Raw genomic sequence first — 27,114 nt, 5'->3', positions numbered from 1 at the left:
TGAGAGACAAATAGTAAGTAGGAGTTTTCTTTCTTTTTTTGTTTTTTGTTTTTCAATTTTTATTTTATTTCCATAAAAATAATGTTATTTCCTTTTAAGAAAATTGTGAAAGTATTACCTTTCTACATGGTGAAAATTTTACACAATATGTCTCATAAGAAATTCACCCAAAAATATTTTATTGTTTTCAATAAAACATATCAACATTGGAATTTAGGATTTGATTTAGTAACTAGAACTATCATAATCTTGAAATAGTAGTCATGTTTTATATTGAATGGATTGTTGAATTGATTAGAAGCTAGTTTAATTGATTCATAATTATAAATTGAGTTAATTTGAGAATTATTTGGTTGAATCTTTTGTAAAAGAGTTTTCAACCTTGTAAGTTTTCAGCCTAATTGTGATGGATGGACCACCATACGTCATTCATATTTTTCTTGAGTGACTTGTTCATGTTTTGTGTATACTTTAATATTTAACTTGATTATTTTGTTTTGCAGCTTTGTTAGATATACATTATTTGATAAGATTGAGCATTTCTTGTTTTTAGTTACTTGACCAAATAAGTGCACTCTAATATTAATCCATTAATATCCCTTCGAGCTTTTATATTATTTTTTCTTAAAGTCCATTGCAAAAACTTAAAAAGAAAAAGATCATATGCACTTCAAGGTAATAGAACCCATGGTTAATGAGGTAAAACACTATAAATAAAGTATTAATGGTAATTTATTATTTACTTTTTCATTGAAATTTGACCAAGAAATATCTAACCAAATATCGACTTTAACATTAGAGAAATTTTTGCATGAATCCCCTTCTTGTAACTATATCTGGAGTATTAAAATGAGTACTGAATAGTGGAAGATAAATGTCGAGTAGTGAGGACGAAGACCAAATAGTGAAAGAATAATATATAAAAATGAGATCTTTGCATAATGTAGTCTTGAAAGAATAATTAAAAGATATGTGCTTATTTTTCAATGTGGGCCCATGCAATATAATACATTTACATTTATATTGATCAGACTACAGTCTATTGCACTACTTAGTGATTGCAAGGCTTAATTTAGAAAGTCTATAAAAATAAATGTGAGTTGATGTTAGTTGCCTTTGTCGCCCAATTTGAGGGGCACTGTTTTTACACAAAATTGTTCTTCATCCACAATAACCATCGTTTTCATGTTCTATATCCTATTTTCTGCTTCAACCCATATGTCTTGTATTTTGACCCAATTCATTTTCTTTATACACCCCATATCTACATTTTACACACCCGACGGCCTTTATTCCATTTTGCGTTGGGTCGCGCCTATTAATACTTGCACTCGCGCTTTCACTATACGCACTCCACACTCATTTTTTTGGTAGATTAGTCTGGGTCTTATTCATAATTTCAGCACCATCTTTATTTGTTATTTCCAACCCCAATATTTATTTTTGGCTATTCCTACACATTTATTCATATACCGTCATATATTTTATTCTGGTTTTATCTCCCTCTCTAATTAAATCCTACATTTCACACATACACTCTCATCGTTATTTTGTTTTCCTCGCTTTCTAAGTTTTGGACCTTTATTTTATTTTTAAACCCATGTTTTAAGTTTTTCATATCCCACTAAACTTACTTTTTGGCGTACCACTTTTTCTCTCACATCATTTTTCTTTAAAATAATAAAATTTAGGGATAAATATATTTTTAGTTCCTAAACTATCAAGCGAATTTGTTTTTAGTCCCTCTTTTAAAGTAAGTACATTTTAGTCCTTCTCCTTAAGGAAACCTTAATTTTTGGTCCTAAAAAACTAACAGTGTTAAAAATCAACTGATGTGACTAACGTCTGGCCATGTGTGTTCAGAGCTTTCCTTTCTAACTCTTGCCACGTTGGTATTTTTTAATGCAAAGTGAGAATATTGGTTTATTAGGTTGATTGGCTTCAAAGTGTGACCCTTTCTTCTTCGAGAAGTTGATTGGTAAAATGTACCTCCTTCATCCTGCAACGCACTGTTCTTGCGGCTGAATTTCCACCACCGCCATTGCCGGCGAGGATTTCCATCAGCGTTATCGCTCACAACTGAAATCGCCACATCACTACTGCTCCCCCGCCGCATCACCGTCGAGATTGTCCTCCGTCTTCATTGCGCAACCTGCAATCAGGAAACAACGAACCCCATGGCAGCCATTGACGCCACAGAAGCACCTCTGCAAAATCGCGTCTCTTAAGGTTAAAATCCAACGCGCCTTCGAAGCAAAAAGAACCCCAAAATCAGGTTCTTCCATCAACCTTCGTCGCGCCACCAGGTGCCGCTGTCATTGGAGCACTGTGAGTTTGTCTCCTTCGCCTCCATTCTCGAGTCTCAAACCCTGCGAAGCAAAAACCAGAACAACGACCGCAGCACCAGGTGAAACTAGTTCACGCCGCCGTCAATCTGCTCTCATAAGTAAACTAGAATCGCGAATTCGAATTGTGAAGCAATCTACTAGGAAGGAAAGCTGTGAACACACGTTGCTAGACGTTAGCCACATCACCTGGTTTTTAACGCTGTTAGTTTTGGAGGACCAGAAATTGAGATTTCCTTAAGGAGGAGGACTAAAATGTACCTTACTTTGAAAGAGAGACTAAAAACAAATTTGCTTGATCATTTAGGGACTAAAAACATATTTAACCCTAAAATTTATTAAGTAATATAAAAGTATAAAAAATAAAATAAATAAATAGTTTTATTTTTTGGTGTATGTACAGTTTATCACATTTATAATGAAAAATCAAAATAGTGATGTTCTGACATCAATAAGAAATAAAGTTTAAAATTGAGAAGTATTTAGTAGGAGTCTATACCGAGGGATCAAAAATAGAACCAACCAAAGATCTAGGCCAACGACGAAAGACTGAAATGCTTGTGCCATAGTGATAATCTCATCTGATGGCATAGGAACAAACGCATCTAGTACGACAATTTCATCAATTGTGACCTTTACCTCATCTTCTCCTAGCTCCATACCATGAACTATAGTGGTTGCCTCAAAGACTATGCCATGAGCCACTAGCATGGTCCCAGTAGGATGTTCAACATATAGCTAACATGGATGAGTCTCGTCCATGTTGTCTCCTAAGATGCCTAAAGTTGAACAACTTCCTTTCCCGCTTCTACCTCTGAAATTAAATGTTAGCTTATACAAAAAGTAAATTAATAAACAAAAATGATTATTAAGTTTACCTGTGGGAGGCACAACATGTTCCGCTACAGGAGATGGTTGTGGACGCATGCCATAACTCTCAAACTCTTGGCGAAATTGACGCATAACCTTTTTAGTCACTTCTGAAGTGACTTCATCATACAACTCCGCCCTGACCTTTGTGATATCCTTTGTAATCTCCTACTTCAGCTTTTGTTCATACTCTTGACTGAATGCGTATGAAAGGTGACGCAAAGAACTCCCAAAAACCTGTCTAATGCCTATGCTAGTTCCAACAACATGCACTTGCCTTGGGTGCTCAGGTCGTCCAATAGCAGTGACAATAATATCCTAAGGACCTTCCTGAGTGAATTGACCTTGGGAGCTATATTCAACCAAGAAGTCCTGTAACATAACAAAACTTCAAAATTATTTCAAAGATTTATGTTATATGTATAACGAAAATCTTGTCAAAATAAGAGAATTGATATCTTACAATTCTTTCTGATATTTCTTTAGCACTATTAGAAGTGCAGGAGCCTGATGATCGTAAACCAGCTAAATTCCAGTTCTCATGCCGAGATGGTGGTGAAGGAGGATGAGGTTCACCACCCTCAGAAAGTTGGAGCCTATTGTCTGACTTATGCTTGATTATTTTCTCTTCAAGCTTCATGTATCCACCACGAGATAATAAGTGTGGATTTTTATTTTGAGCACTTATACCCTGTCCTTTTACCTTGTTTCGTGTGATATAATGATGAATTGAATGAATTTAGCTACACCTACCTACCATGACTTTGATGTATGACACTATACAAATTGACGCCAAGTTTCTTCGTCAATTACCATATATTTTGAACATGGAGTTTCATTTTTTTGCTCCAAAGATATATGTTGACGTTAATTTCATCTTAAAACCCCGAAATCTTTCGGCGATTGCAGATAAACACTTATTCGTTAGCGTCGCGACATTTGGAATATCAATTGTGGTCTACAATAAAGAAAATAACCTTATATCAATATAAATTTATTAATATAATCAAACTAGAATTTAGAGCAATATTAATTAACTTACCAATAGATCTTGCCAATTTAGGTTTCGATCAACTTCAGATACATGATCAAATGATAGAGTAAGGATAGAGATACGATCATGTGCTAATACTCCAAGGTAAGACCTAAAAACATCTGCATTTGGACTAGATGCTACACTAGTGACCACGTTAACAATGACAGGCGTCCTCTCACCTGCATTTCTTATAAGTATATGTTGTCTCAACCTAGTCGCTCCTCTAGTGGGTCTAGAAGTGGGGACTTCATCCCTTGATGAATGTGGTGCCTCAACCATATATCTGTCACAATAAATAACAAGAAAGATTAATAAAAGACTTATAAAATAACATATATTATTTAACAAAAGCCATAAATTTTTACACAAATATGAAATTCATACATAATCATATGGATAGGTCATATGTATATTCTCTCATTGTGATCTTCCAGAATTGCATGTACATTGTCAACTAGAGGCTCGTCATCCAAATTTATTGTCGTTTTAAATGGATGAGTATCATCAATATGAAGATTAGTTAGATTCTCTTCGTTAAGGTCAATTTGTTTTTTTCCTTGAAGATCGACATACTAATGGTCAAACGTAAGATCTTTAACATAACAAACCTGACTTGCTTGGTATGCCTTGATAAAGGGTTTGTCTCGATAAACAAGTTTTCGAAAATCAATTGGTGCCATACTAGATTCATTTATTTTGACACTACTCTTATTGTCAACTCACTTACATTTGAACAATGGAACAAAAAATTTAGTGTAATCAACCTCCCATATCTTTTCTATTTTACCATAATATCTCATTGATCCAAGTACAGGATTTTGATCATTGGATGTAGAAAATTGTAGCGACTCAACTTCTAGACTGATGCTACTATTTTGTACTGTGTTTTTATCATCCAAAGTGTTCGTATAAAATGTGCAATTATTAATTTCATAGCATGTACAACATACAACATCAAACTTTAAACCATTTGCTAGCCACAACAAAGTCTCAAAAGACTGTGACTCTTTCAAAACTTCAGATTTGAACCAGGACAAGAATATTCTGTTACGCTTCATCAACTACCATTTCTCTTATTGTCTTGGATTCTTGTCGTTCACAACGACTTTGTGTGCTTGCAAAAACGGAATCACCTCATATGTGTTATTTAATATGTACAGATGTGCTTGCATCAATTCTTCACGATCTTTTGTCACCATATTCACACCTCAGATGCTTTTACTTGTAGAACATCTATTCAACCATGATGTGAGAGGAACTCCTATCGGATTTGCTTTAGTCATATAATCTGAACAAAACTCGATACTTTCTTCAACAATATACCTTTCAACCACTGAACCTTTTGGAAGATATTGATTTTTGACGTACCCTTTCAAAATCTTCACATAACGCTCAATAGGATACATCCATTTTAAGTATACTGGTCCACACAACTTGATTTCTCTAACCAAATGAACAAGTAAATGTACCATGATGTCAAAAAATGATGGAGGGAAAAACATTTCTAGCTGACACAAGATGATAATAATCTCGCTTTGAAGTTCATCTAACTTTGAAGGATCAATGACTTTACTACAAATTGACGAGAAAAATGAACACAATCGAGTTATGGTGTGCCTAACATTTTTGGGCAAAATTCCACGAATAGCCACCGGTAACAACTGTTGCATTAAGACATGGAAATCATGAGACTTCATCCCAACAAACTTTAAGTCCTGCATTGACACTAAGCTCTTGATATTTTAAGAGCATCCTTTTGGTACCTTGATACTCTTTAAACAAAGGCAAAAACTTATCTTTTCTTGTTTGGACATTGTGTAACATGCAAGGGGCAAATAAGTACATTTACCAATCTCCCTTGGTGACAACTCTTCTCGAATCTTCTTGTCAACCAAATCCAAATGAACATTCACTTCATCTTTTGTCTTTCCCTAAATGTTGAGTAGTGTACCAATCAAGCTATCACACATGTTTTTCTCTACATGCATCACATCTATGCAATGTTTAACATCTAACTTTGACCAATATGGAAGATCAAAGAATATTGATTTCTTCTTCCAAGGGGTCGTTACAGATGACTTGTTGGATTTTTTCCAAATACATGATGCACTTTATTAACTTTTTCAAGAATTTGAAGGCTAGTAAGTGGAATTGGTGCATTATCTTTCTCTTGTTGTCCATTGAATGCTTTTTTTAACCTTCAATATGGATGATTGGATTGTAAAAATCTTCGATGACACATAGACATCGTCTTCCTTTCGTGTTTTAATTGATTAGTTGCAGTGTTTTCTTCATATATAAGACATGTTTTATGACCCTTGACATTATACCCCGACAAATTACCGTAAGCTAGAAAGTCATTAGTGGTGTAAAATAACATGACATGCATCATGGAAGTTTCAGAAGCGAAGACATCAAATATTTCAACCCCATCAACCCACATCAACTTTAAGTCTTCAACTAGTGGGTTGAGATAAATATCTATGTCATTTCCAGGATGCTTTGGACCATATATCAACATTGACAACATCATGTACTTTCTTTTCATACACAATCTAGGAGATAAGAGTTAAATTATCAGTATAACGGGCCAACAATTGTGATTGCTACTTAAATTACCAAATGGGTTCATTCCATCAGTAGTTAAACCAAACCTAAGATTTCATTGCTTTGAACCAGTTGGATGATGAAGCATTCCGTTAGCTGTTCTCTCATATGCATGCCTTTAAATTCATGAGCCTTAACACTGCTGACAACCGCGTGAACTTAGTTGAACTGACATACAGATGAGTCTCTGCATCAGTGGACATTGTTTCATACACATGCGCTTGTGCAAAAGCTTATGCATCAACATCGCGGATCATGTCCTTTAATCTGTCTTCTTCTGATCAATCTTCCATGGTGGAATCAAATACATTTTCAGTTGGAGAGACGGTTGGAAAGTTTATTAATTCACTGTGCCATATCCATGTTGTATAACTTCGTACAAAACCATCACAAATAAGATATTCTCTAATATCAATTGCGTTCAACTTACTCTTATTCAAACAGTTGACACAGGGACATATAAACTTAACTTCATCATCACTTGTATTCTCATTACGTTGCGTAAACTGTATAAATTCTTTTACCCCTCTCTCGTACTCAACACCGATGCATGGTGAATTAATCCAATGTCGATCTTTACACATATTTACTGAAATTGTTTACAAAATTTCAATAATCTTGAACGATCACTTTGATCACCTTTGTATTCAAGGTGTGACCCTATACCATTGAAGAAGATTTACCTTTTTAAGTTTATTAAACATATAAATTTTAAATAACATATCTAAAATTTTACAAAATTTTGCCAGCATTTCACATTGGTCTTCAAGTTACAAGAAATAAAAGTGATTATAAATCACAATCAAATATGCACCCGAAGATCAATACAAAACACAACTGAAAATATTCATGAGATTTAAGACATGTATATTAAAATTTATACATATTAATAAACTATGAAAAAGTTATTACTCTTCTTAAACTGTCCAACTAGACAATTCAAGATTCAATACTTGTAAATTATTATTACCATCTCCTCTCTATTCATTTGTAAAATGTACATTTGTTCAAAAAAATCTGGAGATAGTAAGTAATTTTTTTATTGAATCTCAAATGGGAAACTAAAGCTAATTCACGACTACAATATATTCAACCAAACAAATAACTACATATTCAACATACAATATATTCAAGCAATCAATATATTCAAGCAAACATATAATTATATGTTCATATTAAAAGGACATTTTTAAGAATAGGAATCTAGGAGCGTGAAAATCGATCAACAATGGAAAATGTCTGTGTATTAGAAGCTATAAAACCTCACCACAAAAATACAATATCGGGACAAATAACACATTAATTAATCTCATGATTCTTAACCTTAAAGTTTATTTCATGAACAAATAAACCAATTTAATACAAACATTTCAATTTTCCATTCTCCTAATTTTTATATCTCTAGTTCAAGACAATTCACATGACTCTAAATTTTATATCTATAATTCACCAACTCTTTCTATATCTAATTCAAGAAAATTCACATGACTCTAAATTTTATATCTCTAATTCACCAACTCTTTCTATATCTAATTCTAGACAATTCACATGACTATAAGTTTTATATCTCTAATTCACCAACTCTTTCTATATCCAATTTAAGACAATTCTCATCACTCTAAATTCTATATCTCTAATTCATAAACTTTTTTAACTATTAATAACTTTGGCTAAGGCTATGCTTGGATTAATAATAGCAGATAAACATATAAACATAATACAATGTAATGAATCAAAATGATAGTGTAATATTGATAATAAGGAGAAATGGACTGTGGCTCTGCAAACGGTTAAAGGTGGCGTCAAACAGCTAGTGGCGGCGACAAACAAATGGTGGCGGTTACGAAAAGCGCAGTTCGTTCGATAGAGATGGAACAACCTTCGAGCGACAGAAATGGAGGCCACACCACGAGCTTTGCCTTCGCCAGAGAGAAGGAATGGATGTGCGGGAGGGTGGAAACAACCACAACGTTCGCGAGAAGAAGAAGAAACAATAGATGCTCTCGTTTTCGCGAGGAAGAAGAAGAACAATAGGTCAAAATTTTTTATGTTTCTAAGAAATAACTTACGAAAGAGATACTACCTCGGTTATTTACTTAACCGAGGTAATAGACCACTTACCGCTCGGTTCTTAAAGTAACTGATGCCTAAACTGGTCAAAAATTAATCATAAATGGAAAATTTGAAATTATTTTCAACCTATATGCCTCGGTTCGCGGTTAAACCGAGACATAAAACCCTTTTAAGATCGGCCCTGAAAGAATCGAAGCCATTGGGGTCGACAAAACAAATTGAAACGTTCAAATATCAGAACTATCTGCAATTGGCAGGAGATACTGCTTAGGTTTTGTAGACAACCGAGGCAGTAGCTCGTTTTCAAAAAGGTGGCAGACAAAAAGTCATGGACAGGTGGGAATTTGCAAGGCTTTACGCCTCGGTTGGTCAGAAATTGGGGCAGTAAGTTGATTTACAGAAAGGTGTCAAGGGAAAAGTCACTTTTCCATATGGACATGTGGAATTTTTGAGGACTTTAGGCCTCAGTTCCTAATTTGACTGAGGTAATATGGGTTTTATGCTTCGATTCTAAGGAAACCGAGATGTATAAGTTCGTCAAAACCATGAAAATGCCACCATATTTTCATAGGCTTCCATTTCTTCTAAACCGAAGCCTATTGTATGAGTTAAAATCATATTTATACGATTTCATGTACCAGAAAAATAAAATTCCTTAATATTTTAAAAATCTGATTATTAGTTCATCATCTCACATTCCTATAAAGGACTTTAATTTTTAAAAGTATTTGTTTTGGAAGATTTTTAGAATAATCTATAATGACTTTCATCCATATTAATAATAAACGATTTAGTAAATATAAGTTTTATTCAAAATGTTAAATTTAAATACCTTAAAGCTGTCTTAAATATTATATTGAAATAAAATCTTCTTTGATTAATAAATAACATGTTCAACGTTTTGCATATATTTTCAACGATTTTGTAGATTATATACACCAGAAAGAGAACGTGTGGCTACAGTGCTCTTTTCATTACTAAACAAATACCACATGTATGAGATTCAATTATCATCATATTATTTTAATTTTATAAAATTTCTATTCAGTCCTTAAAACTTGCGTGTTTTTGAGTTTCTCATACCAAGTAATCATTCGTATGCTGTAATGCAATAACATGAACACATTGAATTAGCCTTTTTGTCTTTAAATAAGTTTCGCGTACTAATGTAAAATTTACTTTTTCCTGTGAATATTAATATTCTTTTTAAATAAAACTAAGTATTATAGTTTGAATCTTTTCTGTTCATTTTACTAATTTTACTAAATTGAAACATGTATTATCAGGATAACATCAATTATTATGATAAACAATAATTTAAAACACAAAATGAAAATAATTTAAACCATTTCATAGATTTACAATCGAATTATAAATAAATATTGTGTTTATTGACTTAAACTACAATTTTATTGTTTATTAGATATCTAATTAGAAAAAAAAAACATATATATATATATATATATATATATATATATATATATAGGTATCTTTTAAACTTGTCTATGTTTTAGTTTCAAATTACTTTCAACTATTTTGAAAGTTATATTTACAACAATATGTGATTGGTCTGTAGGACATAATATTACTTTGTGATAATATTATGCATATAAAAATGAAAGGCTTTAATATTTCAGGGAAAAATGGATTGATCTTATTCATGCAAAAAATCAAAAAAGTATTTCTCATATTGAAACCGTGAAAGTAAACGCCGTTCAAGAGCATACGGATATTAAACAAGGTTCCACCTCAATACCGTGTACCTTAGCTAACTAACAAACAAGTCTTATTTCGCTAGACTTTTGGTATATATATATATACACGTTAGGAGTGTCCTTGACAAATCCCAGTAGCCAAACGAGAACGTCTTCCCTCTCGCCTGCAAAACAGACACGACCTTCGTTCCCACGTTGTCGCAATTAGGTTGGTAAGAGCATGGATCAGTTTTTTGTTCGTCAATGAAACTAAACTGCGTCTGGAAACCATGTCCAACATCCCAACTTCACTCTCTGAGATTTGTCTCACCCAGTTTCGCCTAGCGATGTCGATAGCAGACCCTTGGCCATTCTCATGAACCCCACCGCACCTACACGCACACCCTCCTCTTCACTTTCATTACCATACACCATCTCATCTTTCGGTCTCAAAATCTCTATCCACCCTCTCCCCGAATATGTCCAAGATTCGCGGATTCAACCTCAGGAAGCGCCTCATCCGGGTCTCCAAATGGGTCTTCAGGAAGATCCGGGTCCGGACTAGACCCGGATACCATCGCCTGGGCAACTCTCCTCGGTCGTCCATCGCTAAACTCCTCTCGTGGGGTCGCAAACTGACGGCGAGCGCCAAGTCCTGCTTGCCGGTATCAGTAGGGTCCGGTTACGCTCAATTGGGATCCGGTTCCGTGGTAGGATCCGACCGGGACCCGAGTGTGCCCAAGGGACATCTGGCCGTGTACGTGGGGCAGAAGGATGGCGAGTTGCACCGCGTTCTGGTCCCGGTAATATACTTCAACCATCCTTTGTTTGGGGAGTTGCTGAAGGAGACAGAGGAGGAGTTCGGGTTCCACCACGACGGGGGAATCACCATCCCGTGCCGGTTCACTGAGTTTGAACGGGTCAAGACCCGAATAGCTTCCGGGTCTCGTCGGAGCACCCGTCCCAAAAGGTTGGCCTGACGAGAATTGAAGTGAATTTTTTTAATAATTATATTATTGGTGCAGAGTTTTTTCACTGTACTTGCACATAATTAATCTCCATCATTACCTTATGAGTTCTAGTGACTCTTCTTCCAACACTCTTTTTCACCCCTAATATTGAAATGACCCATCCCTAACTAAAATGAAATATTGTGTTATAGGATTTCTTTCTTATATCTCTTGTTTTCAATTTTTTTCCATGACACAATTATTATTGATTTAGAACACTTTCTTGCCTTAGTAAAAATACAATGTTTTTTAAAATTAAAAATATATAATAAATAATTTTCTGTTTATTAATCTAATATTTATTTAAGAATTAAAATTAAGTCGTTTGAGAGTTAAAATGAAAATTAATTTAAATATACTTTGTGTTTTAATTTTTTAAGTAATTAACCTAATAATGCTAACTTAATATGGATTTCAGTTCGGAACTTATTTTATGATTTGATAGAAACAAGATAAATATTCATAAAATATTAATCTATTAGGGAAACATGTTGATGTGTAATACCTAATCTGGAAAAAAATTGGTTTTAATTATATGCGTGAATGGAGTAAATATCGTATTCTAATGGTGGCCTTTAGTTGTAATGAGGTAGGTAATATTAGTTATGGTGATGATGATAGTCTTAATGTTATGCTTATAATAATTAAGATAATAGTGATAGAGAGAGATCCACGTTCAGTTGGACTTTTTATCTTTTTATTAGTTTTCTGTCTCTTTTTTTTCCTTTAAACAATTTTAATCTTTTAGTTGTTTTGAATTGGTTAATATACTATTGAAACCTTTTTTTTTAGATAGAAATTTTATATATGTTTCTTTAAAACATATAATTAAAATTTTATTCATTTAAGGATTCAGACAGAAATTAAATACATGTAATATAAATGTTTACCTTAATATGCTGTTATGTGGTAAATAAAACTCGATGATTTTTAGAGTGAAGGGTAGTCTCAAATTGATATTTTCAATATCCGTATGCCAAAAATTCCACTCGTACAATTTAAAATCATACTTCTTTAATTTTTTTAAATATTTGATATTCTGAACTGCTTAATCCATTTAATCTTTGAAGTATTATCAATAAATTTCAATTATAAAATGTTGTAATATTACGAACTTTAAGCATGTAAAAAAATATTTATATATTTATTTCTTTCGAACATGCATACCTTTTGTCCAAATTTCGTTTATAGTATTTATAAAGAAGTTATATGTTAACAACCAATCTATTCTATACAACGACTATATAACTAGTTTAAATTTTAAATATATTTGTTAATTAACTCATTTAAACATAATATTTTATTATTAAAGTGAAGTTATCAAATAATTATTAAACAAAAATTCGGTTGTCCGAAAGATATTTTTCCAGAATAAAAGCAATTATTTTGTTTTATCTTATTATTATCATTTATATTGATTATTTACGGATTTATGTGAATTAGTCATATTCTTATTGAAATAGAATGTAATTTATTGAGGTGAATATATTTTGAAAACTAAGCTTGCACTGAAGATTAATGGTTGAATTGTGGATAAAGATTAAGGAGACATTCACCTATAAAGAGATTTTATCAAGTCAATAAGAATTCGAGCAAATATAGAATTTATGAATATATTATAATGGATGAAAAGATCATGTGGATATATAGTTTTTGTGAATAAATTTATATCTATAATTAGGTCTCTAACATAAGATCTTAGTAATAAAAAGATATAGTTGATTATTTAAATTTGAATATCGCTTAATACTCGAGTTATAGTGGTCATTTTAATGCCCTTTATTATTTTTGTAAGAGTTTTTATGTGAAAAACTAAGACTCATTAGTTTGAAAAGACATTTTTCATCACTTTGTTTATGCCATTAATTTGTGTTAAGCAAGAATAAGATAAAGTGATTATTTTATAGATTTTTTAGAAGACCAGTTAAAATTATTACCACCTCTTGAGGAGAAGAATTTAAGAGAATACATGTCCTCTTAAAAGTTTCTTTCGTATTTGCTTTTCTAAATCCGAAAATACTCGGAATTAAGGATTTGAGAAATGGTCTTTCCTTTTTCTCATGACTATATTTGGATCATAGCTTAGAAGAAGAAGTCTTTCATTTGTTCACATTCAAAGAGCCAACCATAATTGTCCTAATAACATCATGATGCGAATCACCATGTTTGCAGCAAAAGGGGGAAGAGGAGAAACTTCTTCAACATCCCCCTGAGAAAAATATTTCATACAACTCGGATGATTCGTCCCAATGGTAACAACCTTTATAGTTAATAGCTAGTTTTACGTTTACGGATAAAAGGAAGAAAAAGTAGAAAAAAAGATAAAGAAAAAGAAAAGGAAACCAATAGGAATATACCTAAATAAAAACCACAATAGACAATGAAGAAAGTCACAAGTAGAGAAGGAAAACACAGAAAAAAAAATCTCATGAAAGTTAGAAAAATATAACGTAGTTGAAACAAATAAAGTGAGTGATATTTGAATATAAGACAGCCAAAACAGTTCAAATGTTTAGTATTTTGCATGAAATTAAGACATGCTCAAATTTCATTTCCTATAACATCTTGGTATCAAAACTCATGAAAAGTAAAAATGTTAACTCTTTAAGTGATTGTGTCATGAAAACAATAACACATTATTAAGGATGAAAAGGCTTCTTCATGAGACACATCACACTACAAAATTTGAATAAACATAGTTTCATAAAAGGTCACAAAGCACCAACTTATTTTGGTGTCATAAATATAATGTGTTGTTTTTTTGGTACATTTTACAAGTTTAAAAATATATTAATTTTATAGATATTTGGCCTCAGTTCTTTTAAGAACTAGGGCCAAACCTCTTTTTTTTTCGATTCTTTTAAGAACCAAATCTTAATACCCTTTTAGCTTTAAAATATATATTTTTTTTAATTTTAAGGATATTTAGCTTCGATTTTTCTAAGAACCGAAGCCAAATATCCTATTTTTCCTTAGTGCTTGTAAAAACCGATGCCAAATCTACATTTTTTTAATATTTTTTATTATTTATTTATGGTTTCATGCTTTGGTTTTGAGGGAACTGAACCATAGTAGGAATCTTTATGCTTCGGTTCATAACTAAAGTACAAAAATCACCCTAACGTGTTTTCCTAAGTCTTTATATATAACAATTGGATTGAGCTTTCTTTCAGATTTTTCTGTTGTAATCTTTTTATTAATAATGTAATATCCTTTAATTATCTTCCAAGTAATACAATATGTTCAAGATATATTTAGTTGCTATGGACATATAAAAATATTTGAGAAAATCTTACCATATGCAAAAAGATTTGCCAAATATTATCTTTTGATATTTATTGTTATAATTAAATAAGATAATCATTTAAAAATATCAAATGAAATATCTAATGATATATTTGTCTTATCTTTCATCATAATTTTTTTGAATTATCAAAACCATTTTTTGTGGAAAAAGATAGAGAACATCATAAGGTACATTTTTGTTCTCTGTTCTCTCTTCTTGGCTTAGCCAAATTCATTTTGACTCAGCCAAACTTCTTGATTTTACCTTCAAGGTGTCATGAGGCTTTAATCAATTTTATTTTCAGACCTTAATTAGCTCAACGTAGCTGCAACTGAGTTAACATACCTCAAAATATCCAAAGAACATTTATGAAACTAAAAAATTATTTTTAACATGTTTTTGTATCTTATGATCAATAAACCCAATTATAGCAAATTCTAATTAAAACACTCTTTTTCAGCACAATAACCAATTAAGAATCCAAGATTAAAGGATATATGAGGGCATAAATATTCACTTATCAGAGTTTTACACAAACATTTCCTGCATTAAAGATATCATTACCACCATCAATCAAGAAACACCGGGAGAACAAAATATGAAGATGATGATATTGTTTTATTTTGTTTTGATGATGTATCTTGGCAGTTTTGATATAAAAATTTCACTTTCATTATGTTCTTGACTTTGATTATTTCGAATGTGGTAAAATTTGACATGTTTCCTATAAATTGTTTGGTAAGATTTATTGTATTTTTAATTAATATTATATTTGTATTAAATACATTTTATAAGGTACAAATAAGAGCATGGAATATTTTCGTCTGATGAAATTTACTACGATTTGCTAAGGATTAGCTAGGGATAAGTTATTATAATTTTCTATGATTTTGCTAGGGATAAGATATTATAATGTGTTAGGGATTAGCTAGGGATCAATTGTTTCAATTTTCTACAGATTAGCTAGAGAAGAGTTATTATAATTTACTGTGGATCAACTAAGGATTAGCTAGGAATAAGTTGTAATATTTTGGCTACAGATCAACTATGGATTAACTAGGGATAAATTCTTATATATTTTTTTCGGATCAAGTAGGGGTTAGCTACAAATAGTTTTTCTATAGATCAACGAGAGATTTGCTACAACCACTTTGTTGTAGATTAACTAGGAATTTGCTACAACCAATTTGTTACTGATCAACTAGAGATTAACTAAAGATACATTGCTACAAATCAAGTAGGGACTAGCTACAAGTATTAACATGTTTTTTTTTAAATTCATTAGTGGGGCTTTAGAGAGAGATTTTCTAAAAAAATTGCAACAATTAGCAATAGTTCTCTCACTAATAGCTACCTAAATTTAGCTATGACATAATATCTTCGTTGTTTCCTCTTTAATCCTTCATTGAATCATTTTACGAGGAATCAACAAGGGATTAGCTTGGGATTATGCCATTGCATATACATGATTTTCTTGTTGTGTGAAAGTTCCTTTCTTATTATTCCCACGGTTTCTTTTAAAATTATTGTTGAAGTGTTTCAAGAAATATATTTGGGATTATAATAATTAATCAAAAAAAGGTTTTATACAAATTCATCGCCTTTTAGTAGTGTACAAACTATAACCTCTTCATTTATAAAAAAAATAAATACATTTTTGTTATTAATACTTACAAGAATAAAAGAGAATGAGATGATTCTCACTAACTCTTTATCACCATACACATTGAATATATATACATAAATTCTTCTTTACAATTTTAGAATCCTACCGAACAAGTTTAGAAATAAAGATAAAATATACAAACTTAAAACCTAATAAATACATATTTATAATAAATAAGAATAACGTCAAAAGTTTCCTAAAATATATCAACAACCCCCCACCCCCTCCTTTCAAGCTGGTGAGTAAGTGTTTCCCAGTTTGGATACAATTCTTTCAAAATTACCATTATTCGATCCTTTCATAAGTATATATGCAAGTTGTCCTTGAGAAGAAACATGTGGTGTGCAAATCATGCCATATTCAAGCTTTTCTTTAATGTAATGTGTGTCAACTTCAATATGTTTGGTTTTATCATGTTGTACTAGATTATGGGTTATGTTAATCGAGATTTGTTATCACAATATAACTTCATAGGTCCATCCCATTCCATCTTCAAGTCTTTGAGTATAATTTTTAGCCAGAATATCTCACATATCCTTTGAGCTATTGTTCAAAATTCTTCTTTAACACTAGACCTAGCTACCACACGTTTCTTTTTACTCTTTTACCAAGTTTCCACCAAGGAAAGTATAATAATCAATAGTCAATCTTCTATCAACAACTAAACCTGCATAATCAACATAAATATATGCTTCAAGATTGACATTCTTGTTTCTTCTTAACAAAATTCCTCTTCTTAGTGTCCCTTTCAAATACTAAATAATCATAATAGCAACTTGTAATTGAGCTTCCTTTGGTTGATGCATAAATTGAATTACTCAACAAAAAGTAATATCAAGTCTAGTGTGAGATAAATAAATAAGTCTTCCTACAAGTCTTTTATACTTTTTCTTTATCAACAATCACACTATCCTCCTCATTTCCTCAACTTTACATTTGGATCAACAAGTTTTCTCATTGCTTTACATATTATTTTACCTATTTCTTTCAACAAATCAATAATATATTTTTGTTAAGATCTAAAAATCCCTTTCTTGGAGTGAAAAACTTCAATTCCTAGGAAATATTCCAATTTTCCAATAAGTTAATTTCAAATTCATGTTCATCATTGCCAGTCACAATAATATCTTCTACATAAACTAACAAAATTGTTACTTCCCCTACTTAATAAATAAGGTGTGATACCTTTGACTCTATTTACACTGGAGACTCATCATGAGTTTAATGAAACTCCCAAACCATGCTCTAGGTGACTGTTTCATCCTTTTTTTAGTTTGCATATTGTGTTTGCCGCAATTTGTCCCATATGTCCAAGTGGTACCTCTATGTATATTTCTTCTTCAAAATCTTCATGTGAAAAAAACACTTTTCACATCAAATTGCAACAAGTTTCCATCATGATTTACTACCAATGATAATATAACTCTAATTGTGTTCATATTTGTAACTAGTGTAACATTTTTCATATAATCTACTTCATATGTTTGAATGAATCTTTTTGCCACCAGTCTAGTCTTATACCTCTCCATGGTTCCATCATCTTTGTCGTTTACTATATAAACCCATTTGTACCAAACAGGTTTTTACCAGTGGTAGAGGACTAGCTTCCAAGTATTATTTTTATCCGATGCCTCCATTTCTAAATACATGACTTGTTTTTATTTTTTTTATTAATTAATGTCTTAGGTACAAATACACGAGAATGTATATTTGTAGTAGCGCTTGAGAAAGGTTTTATGTATAGGAAATTTTGAAAATTCTTTTCTTAATAAATTTTATTATTTTTCTTAATAAAAAAGTCTATTAGTTTTTAATAAGCATATGATAATATTAGCTACAAATTTAGGAATATATATATATATATATATATATATATATATATATATATATATATATATATATATATATATTATCAAAGTGATTGTATATTGCTAATAGTACACGAATGACAACGTATAGCTGTATTGATAACTCAGCGAGGGAAATATTTAACCTTTTCGGGATTCAAGATTTCAGGTTTTTATAATATATTATTATCAATTAAAATATAACTTCTTCATCAATGTACATATTTTATTTTTAAAAACACAATTAAAGGTAAACTAGAGAAAGTAATTTTTCCCATTTCTATCAACATAAACAACGTTTATTAAGTGACGAACTTGAATTCAAAATGAGAAAATTTGTAATATTTATTACGCACGTATAATGTAGACGGATAGAATTTTACAGGAATATAACTTTAACAGTGGAAGAAATCTAAAGCCAAAACTGCTTGCAAAACCAATGAGAGCAAAGAGTCAGACACCTAGCAAAACATGACACGAAAAGGGTTTTGGTACACTTCATTGTCTCGAAGTATTTAGGTAATAAATTTGTTATATCAGTTTTTCTGTGTTTTTCCTTTGCTATCCGTCCGTAGAAAAGTGCCATAGGAAAAACCTATCGGCAACGTTTTCTCACCAGAAATGTCCTTTTCAAGAAAGATAAGGAAGGTGGTGGAGAATCTTCGGATTCATATTCGATGAAGAAAATGAAAAGCAAAGCCATTATATATATAAAAGGGTATTTACCTCCCACTAGCTAGGTGCAATAGAGTCAAGGACGTTTTGATAATGTCAAAGGTCCCGCAAAGAAGGCGAAAGAGAACCAAGTGGTATCCAAGTTTAGGTGGTCCACTAATAATCAAATATCTAACTCAACAATGCGAGTTAGGATTAGGACATACAAGAAAATCAATGTCTTGTGCTTGTTTTTTTTCCTTAATTTTCATCGCTAATTTAACCATTTATAAAAAATTAAATCTTGTAGCTTGTCGGAACTTATATATATCCACATTTTTGCAGGGAATTTGAACATGAGGTAACGAACACCCATTTGTCCTCCCTCAATGTTTTCCTTTCCTTCCTTTAATAATTCTTGAAGATCAGATTTTCCTATCTCAAAGCTTCAACTTACAAGAAATTGAATAAAGCATGCATGTCGGTTTTAAATCCAAAACTATGAAACAAGATCATGCCATGCATCCATATATGTTAATGTGTGCTCGAAATTGGGATTCCAGTTGGCCCAATTATCTTTAGTGTAGGAGGAGGCAACAATTAACAACATAATTAAGGCCAACAAACCAACAATAGCGCCAAGACGTTGGTCACACTCACCTCAATAAACATGATGTACTACGTTGGACACAGCATCAAAACATACCACACATAATAAGCAAGGTAATCCACATATTAGAGGAATGATCTCTAATCAATTAAGTAAGATGGGACCTTTTTTGTTTCGTTACGGATTTAGCATCAAAGTACTTTTGAAGTATTAATCCACCTAAACACTAACGAATAGAATTATTAACTAATTCAGAAAAATATTTTAACACTAGTTCAGGATAGAAGGTTGTGTTTTAGAAATAGCATGCATTTAAATTCTCTTCCTTAGTCTCAACTTTATGTGAAATTATTAAGGATACAAAATAAGTTTATCAATTGAGATCTAAAACAGATGTTAGTTCCTTTTTGGAATTACTTTTCAATTTCCAATTGAGGATTAAGGATTAAGGTAAAGGTGATGATGATACAATCATACTACTCACATAATAAAAGACACATAAGACCTAGAGTTTAGATCAAGAGATTATAAAAGGTTTTAGCTATATTGGAGATTTCAAGAGTCTTTATTGGGTTTAGGATCATCTCTAAATATCTCCTCTCGAGAGAATAATAAAGTGTACAAAGTAATAATAAACTTTTGGACCTCGTAATTCACTACAAAAATTATTAATATTATCGACGGACTTTTATCGACGGATACATTTCCATCGATAAATTCTCATTATCAACGGCATTACCGACGGATTTTGAATTTTATTTATCGACAGTCAAAAGTTTTTGGTAAATCCGTCGGTAACTAACATACACATTACTAACGGACATGTTCCATCGATAAATCCGTCGGTAATGTCAATGTCACTTACCGACGATTTTACCAAAGGCTTTTGGCCGTCGGTAAAAAAAGCAGGAATTTTCCCGCCATTATTTCACTTACCGACGGATTTATCGAAGGTCCATGTCCGTCGGTAAAAAGAGCGAGAATTTTCCCGCCCAAATTCTGCCTCCAGTGTCAATATATGTGGCAAAGACGCTCATTTCTCCTCATTTTCTTTACCAACTCAGTTTCACACCACCACTACTCATTTCTCCTTACCGTCTTGTGGCTTCAGCTCTCTACCATTGCGGGTTGCTCTCCACCATCGCAGGATAGTCTCCACCATCACGGGATGCTCTTAACTTTTCCGGCGAGCTCCACTTTTCCGGCAAGCTCAAGTTTTCTGGTGGGCTGTTGTAGAGTTCATTTGTGCGATTAGGAACATCACCGGTGCTAAACTTTTCCGGCGAGCTTAACTCTGCATGATAAAATGACACAACATCACCGGTCCTAAACCGGTCCTAAATTTTTCTGGCAAGCTCAACTCTCAATGATAAAATGACACAACATCACCGGTCCTAAACTTTTCCGACGAGCTCAACTCTCCATGATTCCCTATGGTTATTCGCGTGATGCCGTTTTGGTGGCGGAGTTCGTGAAAATGAAAAAAAAAATTGACACAGCGACGAAGGAAGAGGAAGAAGATGAACCAGGTCGCGACATTTATCGACGGATTTACCGAAGGCCTAGATCCTTCGATAATTACCGAAGGTTTTACCGACGGCCAAAAGCCTTCGGTAATTACCGACGGACGAAAGATCCGTCAGTAAAGTTTACCGACAACGTTTTTACCAACGGTATGTTGGCTGTCGGTAAGCCGTCGGTAAATGCTAATTACCGACGGATTTTATACATTACCGACAAATTATGACCGTCGATAATATCAATCATTCCTATAGTGATTGGGTTAAGTAGTGCAAGATCTTTGAGCTTGTACTTCGACCTAGAACAAATTAGGGTTTATCTATGTCGGAGCAACTTACATACGATTCCAATTAGGCTACGTAGGCTTAAGAGAAACCCTAGGTTAGACCCTCAAGACAAGAAAGAATGCACCCTTTTTTTCATTTAACACATGGTGCAATGCTAAAAGTACAATGCTAAAAGTACGAGTAGACAAGTGTCACATGATCCACTCATGGTGACTTACTTTTAGGAGCACCTGGACAGTATTTCAATTCAAATTTCCCTCCACTTGTGCAACTCTAGGTAAGATTTGAGCCTATAAATTGTGGTACTCATTCCCATGGAAAATCAGTTATGAATGTATAGAGAAACTCTTCAAAGAATTACCCTTAACTTTGTGAGTCTCCTTAGAATAGGATCTTCTATTCCCAACTATTCCAAACATTCCTTCTTGACGACTCCAACTTCAAGCACTTTGATGAAGGACCTCTCGGATGGAAGGAATATATGAAGCAATGAAGAGTAAAAAGAGAATATGGTTTGGTGATTTAGTGTTTAAGGTGAGTAGGAAGGTCTCTCAAGAAAGATTGGGCCAATTGTAGAGGAAAAAGGCTAGAGGAAACTACTAAGGAAAACTCTAGCCTAAGTTGACTCACAAAGAAACAAAGCCTAGAACGACCTCAACAGAGTAATTTTACTACACTCATTTATTTATAGGAGAAAATGAGAGCAAGTGGTCTCCAAATATGAAAGGGAAAAGCTAGTCTAGAAATTGAAATTTGGAGCCACAAAGAGAGCATTCAACAAATGTGACATGCCACATAAGTAAGTCAAACATCCCAACCATGAAGTGCAAATGGAGAGGGGAAATGATATTATCATAGATGGGACAACAATGAAGAGTTTTCAAAGTGATAACAAGAATAAAAAAGAATAGAATAGGTTTCATTGGCTTGTATTTGCCTTTTTTGTTCTTCGTTATTTTTAGTTGTAGAGAATCTTATAAACTCTTCTTTTCTTTATAGTACAAGCAATGTGGGACTTCACAAGCCAATGATGTTTCTAAGGAGCCTACTAACAAATCTTGTCTTCATTATCTTTCTAACCATTCCTCTTCCCAACCTACATCCCCTTCTAGACCAAGTCACATTAAATGTTTTAAATGCTTAGGACATGGTCATATAGCATTTGTCTGCCCCAATAAAAAGGCAACATGCATTGAGGGTGAATCCATTGTCATTAATGAGTCTACCTCTTCCTTACCTTCACCAACTTATAACTCTTCTTCCTCATCAAGTGATTCAAAAGAGAAGGTCATGCTTAATTGTTTAAATGAGGACCTACAAGATAGAAAAGAGGAGAGAGTAAAATAAGAAAATGAGAGGAAAGAAAGCAATGAAAGCATAAAAGAAGAATATGAGAGAAAATAAAGAGAAGAGAGAGAAAAGAAAGAAAAAGAAAAACTTGTGAGAGGAAAGGAGCAGACACAAGTTTTAGACAAAGTGCTACTGAAGGCACCTTCCCCTCCCATCATTCAAATGGATCCAAGCCATGACAGGGGAGTTTTTCCATCCTTCCACTTTTCTCCAATTATTAAGCTTTCTTCTTTTCCTAAAAACTTTTGTGGAAATATCCCACCTTTCTCATCTCTTATTACCACTTCTTCACACACCATTTCCAACCTACATCTTGAGTTAATGTATTCTTTTTTACACTTAACTCAAGACAAAAATAAAAGTTTTTCTAAAGAAGGATTTTTAGTTTTCCCTAAGAAAATAAATCCAATTTCAAAGACCCATTCTATCAATATTTCTTTTATATATACATTGATTGGTCAACATAAATTCATTCACAAAATGTTTGATGATTTTTGTAGGTTGACATTTGATCTAGGAGGAGTTCCTTTGGTTTATACACGGAATAAGTCACTAATCTCTCTTTGTTGCAGTTTTTCAAGATTTGAGGTCGAATCCTATCCAACCTGGAGGGATGATATGATCATAAATGCGACAACAATGAAGAGTTAAGTGACAAGCATAAAAAAGAATAGAATAGGTTTCATTGGCTTGTATTTGCCTTTTTTGTTCTTTCATTATTTTTAGTTGTAGAGAAGCTTATAAACTCTTCTTTTCTTTATAGTACAAGCAATGTGGGACTTCACATAGCTTGGACTTAAAAGAAAAGAAGAATAAATAAGCTTTCTTCTTTTGTTGCTTGTAGTGCATGTAAACATGCATAGTTTGTAGCTTTTGAATTCTAGACTTGCTAGGAAGCTTATAAACCCTTTAGGAATGGAAGATTTAAGAGATGTGGGACTAAGATTCCTTGGAGATGCTGTTGGTTAGCTTGGGAAGCACTCCAAGTCCCACATCCCTTAAAACTTGCCACCTAATCCATCCTAGAGGTTATATAAGAAGCCTAGGGGTCTCCTTTTGTACACACCTTTAATTGAATGAATATAAGAGTGATTTGCATTCATTTGCTTATCTTCTTTGAGATATAATTCTGTTTCTAAGTCATCTTTTGGGTCTTATCTTGTGAGAAGCAAGTGGCGATCCAACCTTGACACTTATCTTGGATCATTTCAAGTGGTGGGTCCTCAAGTTCATAAGTTCTCTCTTCCTTTTCTCTTCCATTTTAAATCTTTTCAATTGTCATTTCTTAATTGTCATTAGAACATCTCTCTCTAAGCATGCGATTCCATATCAGGAAACCCTTGCTTGCTCTCCAAGCTAGCACACCAATTAGGGTTTAAACCCTAGAAATGCATCTCCTTCCAAAAGGCCCAACTACTTGTAGGCCCAAACTCCTTTATAGGTTCGAAAGCCCAAGTACAAGGCCCAAATAAAATCCTATACTACTACGCTAGGTCTTCAAATCCTCCTTAGGTTATATGAACTGCAACTTGGGCCTACTATGCTTAAATGGGGCCTAATATTCTTGAATCCTCCCAATCTTCTTTTAACACTCTTGTGTATTTTCTTTATAAACTTAGATTTAATTATCCTTTCTTTGTGAACAAAGTAAAAAGATGTAGGAAATGGTAGTAAATAAACTAGAGTGAGAGGATTCAAATCATAAACAACCTCAAAAGGAGAAATTTTAGTACTCATATGAACTACCCTATTGTAAGTAAACTCAATATAGGCAAGGTACTTATCCCAAGATTTGTGGTTGTCGTTTAAGATTACCTTTAACAGTGTAGAGTGACTTGTTGACAACTTTTGTTTGCCCATTATTTTGTTGATGATAAGAAGTAAAGAAGTAAAGCTTAGTTCCTAGTCTTGACCAAAGAGTTTTCCAAAAATGACTAAGGAACTTGAAGTCTCTATCTAACATAATGGTGCAAGATATACCATGAAGTCTCACCTCTAAACAAGAGCCTAGCAATGTTGCTTGCATCATCCACTTTGTGATACGGTATAAATGTGGTTTTTTACTAAAATGATCAACTACCACAAAAATGGAATCACAATCCTTTGGTTTTTTTGGAGACCAAGAACAAAGTTTGAACTAATATCTTCCCAAGGGGTTGAAGCAACTGACACGAAGTATAAAGTTCACGAGGCATTGTCTTAGACTTAGATTGTAACCATGAGATGCATCTATGACAATGTCTTTGAACATATTTCCTCATATGTGGCCAAAAGAATTTTTGCTTAAGTAAACTAGGGGTCTTTGTTGATGGTTAAAAGATTAATAATGGTTTCTTGCATAACAAAATTACATAACAATTGTTTATATATTTAACATGTGTGTGGTAGATGAATGAATCCATTAATGTTGAGTGAATCATGTCTTAAATAGATTAAAAATCTCAATTCTGGTATAAATAATTGATTAAATAAGCTATATAATATGTTAGATTTAGCCAGATCACTTAGAAAGCTAACAAGGGAAAACTATTCTCTTATAATCGATTATAAAGGGTACATAACCAATTAAAAAAGAGAGAAAGTCATGATCTATTATATAAATGAGATAATCTATTAAGGATGGAAAATGGATGACTAATATGGTTAAGTGTTAATATAATTGAGTACATAATTTTGATAATCGATTGAAACAAAAAGGATAGTCTAATCCATTATATAAATAGTCTAATATGTTAAGAATGTTAAATGAAGCAATAATAGGCTTAAGTGTTTAAAAAATTGATTACACACATAGGATAATCTGTTAAAAAAGAAAGGAAAGCATAATAGATTATATAAATAACATAATCGATTATACTCCGACAAGATATAAAAATCCTATATATATGTGATTTGATACCTGTTTCCAAAACGTTAACATTTTCAAATACTTACAAATCTTCTGAGTTTGTGTACAAGTGTTCTCAAAGACACGTTCTTTGAGGAATCAAGGCTTTCTTTGTGATCAAACAACAAGGATTCATTAAAGACAATTGGACTAGATTAGTTCTAATTAAATCAACACTTTGAAGAGTGTGTTAAAGATCACATTCTTCAAACAATCTGTATTCTATACCTGTGTGAGTACAACCAGGTTTAAGAGCTCGGATTGCTCTTGGTATTTGTAAGAGATTGAGGGTGTTTATGTCTTGTGTTGCTATATCTTCTTTGATTCATAATTCTTTGTTTAATGATTTCAAGAAGCCAATAACTCAAAGATTTCAAAAAGACTTTTTAAAAGGGTTAATCCAATTCACACCCTCTCCCTCTCTTGACTTGAGATATAAGGTCTTTCTTTTCTTACAATCTTTTGTACCCCAAAATGACCCATAAGTCCCTTTCATGTGTTTCTTATATTAGGAGTTTTCTGTGTAAAACTTAGGGAATATGATTTCTGAGATGTCACCAGTTATTAGGTAAAATTTAAAATTAACCTAGCGTGAAAACATACTTAACAAAAATTATCCAATTATATTATTTCGAGTAATAAAATAACAAAACGAATACTCTAATTATATTAAAAAAATAGTTGTAAATGAATTCCAAGGTTATTCCCATCATCTTTCTTGAGTCAATAATGCCTATGGAATATTTGTAACATTATCTACTTACACATAACACATTATACTATCATCACCGATAATTTCACTCAAACACAAACATGTATGTGGTAAGCTACGGATAAAACAATGATAACAACAAGATACATACATATTGATTATATCAATCATAATCAAACACACAACAAGATACATATTTTTTTATTATACCAACCATAATAAAACACACAACAAGATATATACCTTCTGATTATATCAACCATAATCAAACACCTCATACATAGTAGTAATAACAACCAACATAAACAACTCAATCATATTGAATTACTCGATCATTGATCCCCGATTCTTGAATTTCGATCATCAATCATTGATTTATAACCCTTGATGTCATCACTAACATCTCACACATAGACTCTTGGTCTATCTAGTCATTAACACCCATGCTAACTACTTACTATAACATTATAGTAACACCACTATCAACATAATATAACCTGAAGCATCTCAAGTACCGTGATCATCTTCATAGATACATCACCATCATGACTATCCTAATCATGACAAAACCATTAGCATCACCGTACCATAAACATCATAGTTGAAAGAGTCAGTCTCACTCATGTACCCTACCTCACCGATTATAACCGCTCCTACAG

The 27,114-nt window shown here is 32.5% G+C and overlaps 1 protein-coding gene across 1 annotated transcript; it reads left to right on the top strand.

Annotated features, from left to right (window-relative positions):
• Positions 1-10,763: 10,763 nt before the first annotated feature.
• Positions 10,764-11,722, top strand: LOC108328487 (auxin-responsive protein SAUR36). The gene has a single exon (XM_017562361.2). It carries the CDS (start codon positions 11,105-11,107, stop codon positions 11,603-11,605), a length of 501 nt encoding a protein of 166 aa, XP_017417850.1. The 5' UTR covers positions 10,764-11,104; the 3' UTR covers positions 11,606-11,722.
• The last annotated feature ends 15,392 nt before the right edge of the window (positions 11,723-27,114 follow it).

The sequence above is a fragment of the Vigna angularis genome, chromosome 2 (genome assembly GCF_016808095.1).
Source record: "Vigna angularis cultivar LongXiaoDou No.4 chromosome 2, ASM1680809v1, whole genome shotgun sequence".
In the NCBI taxonomy this organism is placed as follows: domain Eukaryota; kingdom Viridiplantae; phylum Streptophyta; class Magnoliopsida; order Fabales; family Fabaceae; genus Vigna; species Vigna angularis.
This window is presented reverse-complemented; position numbering and strand designations above follow the sequence as displayed.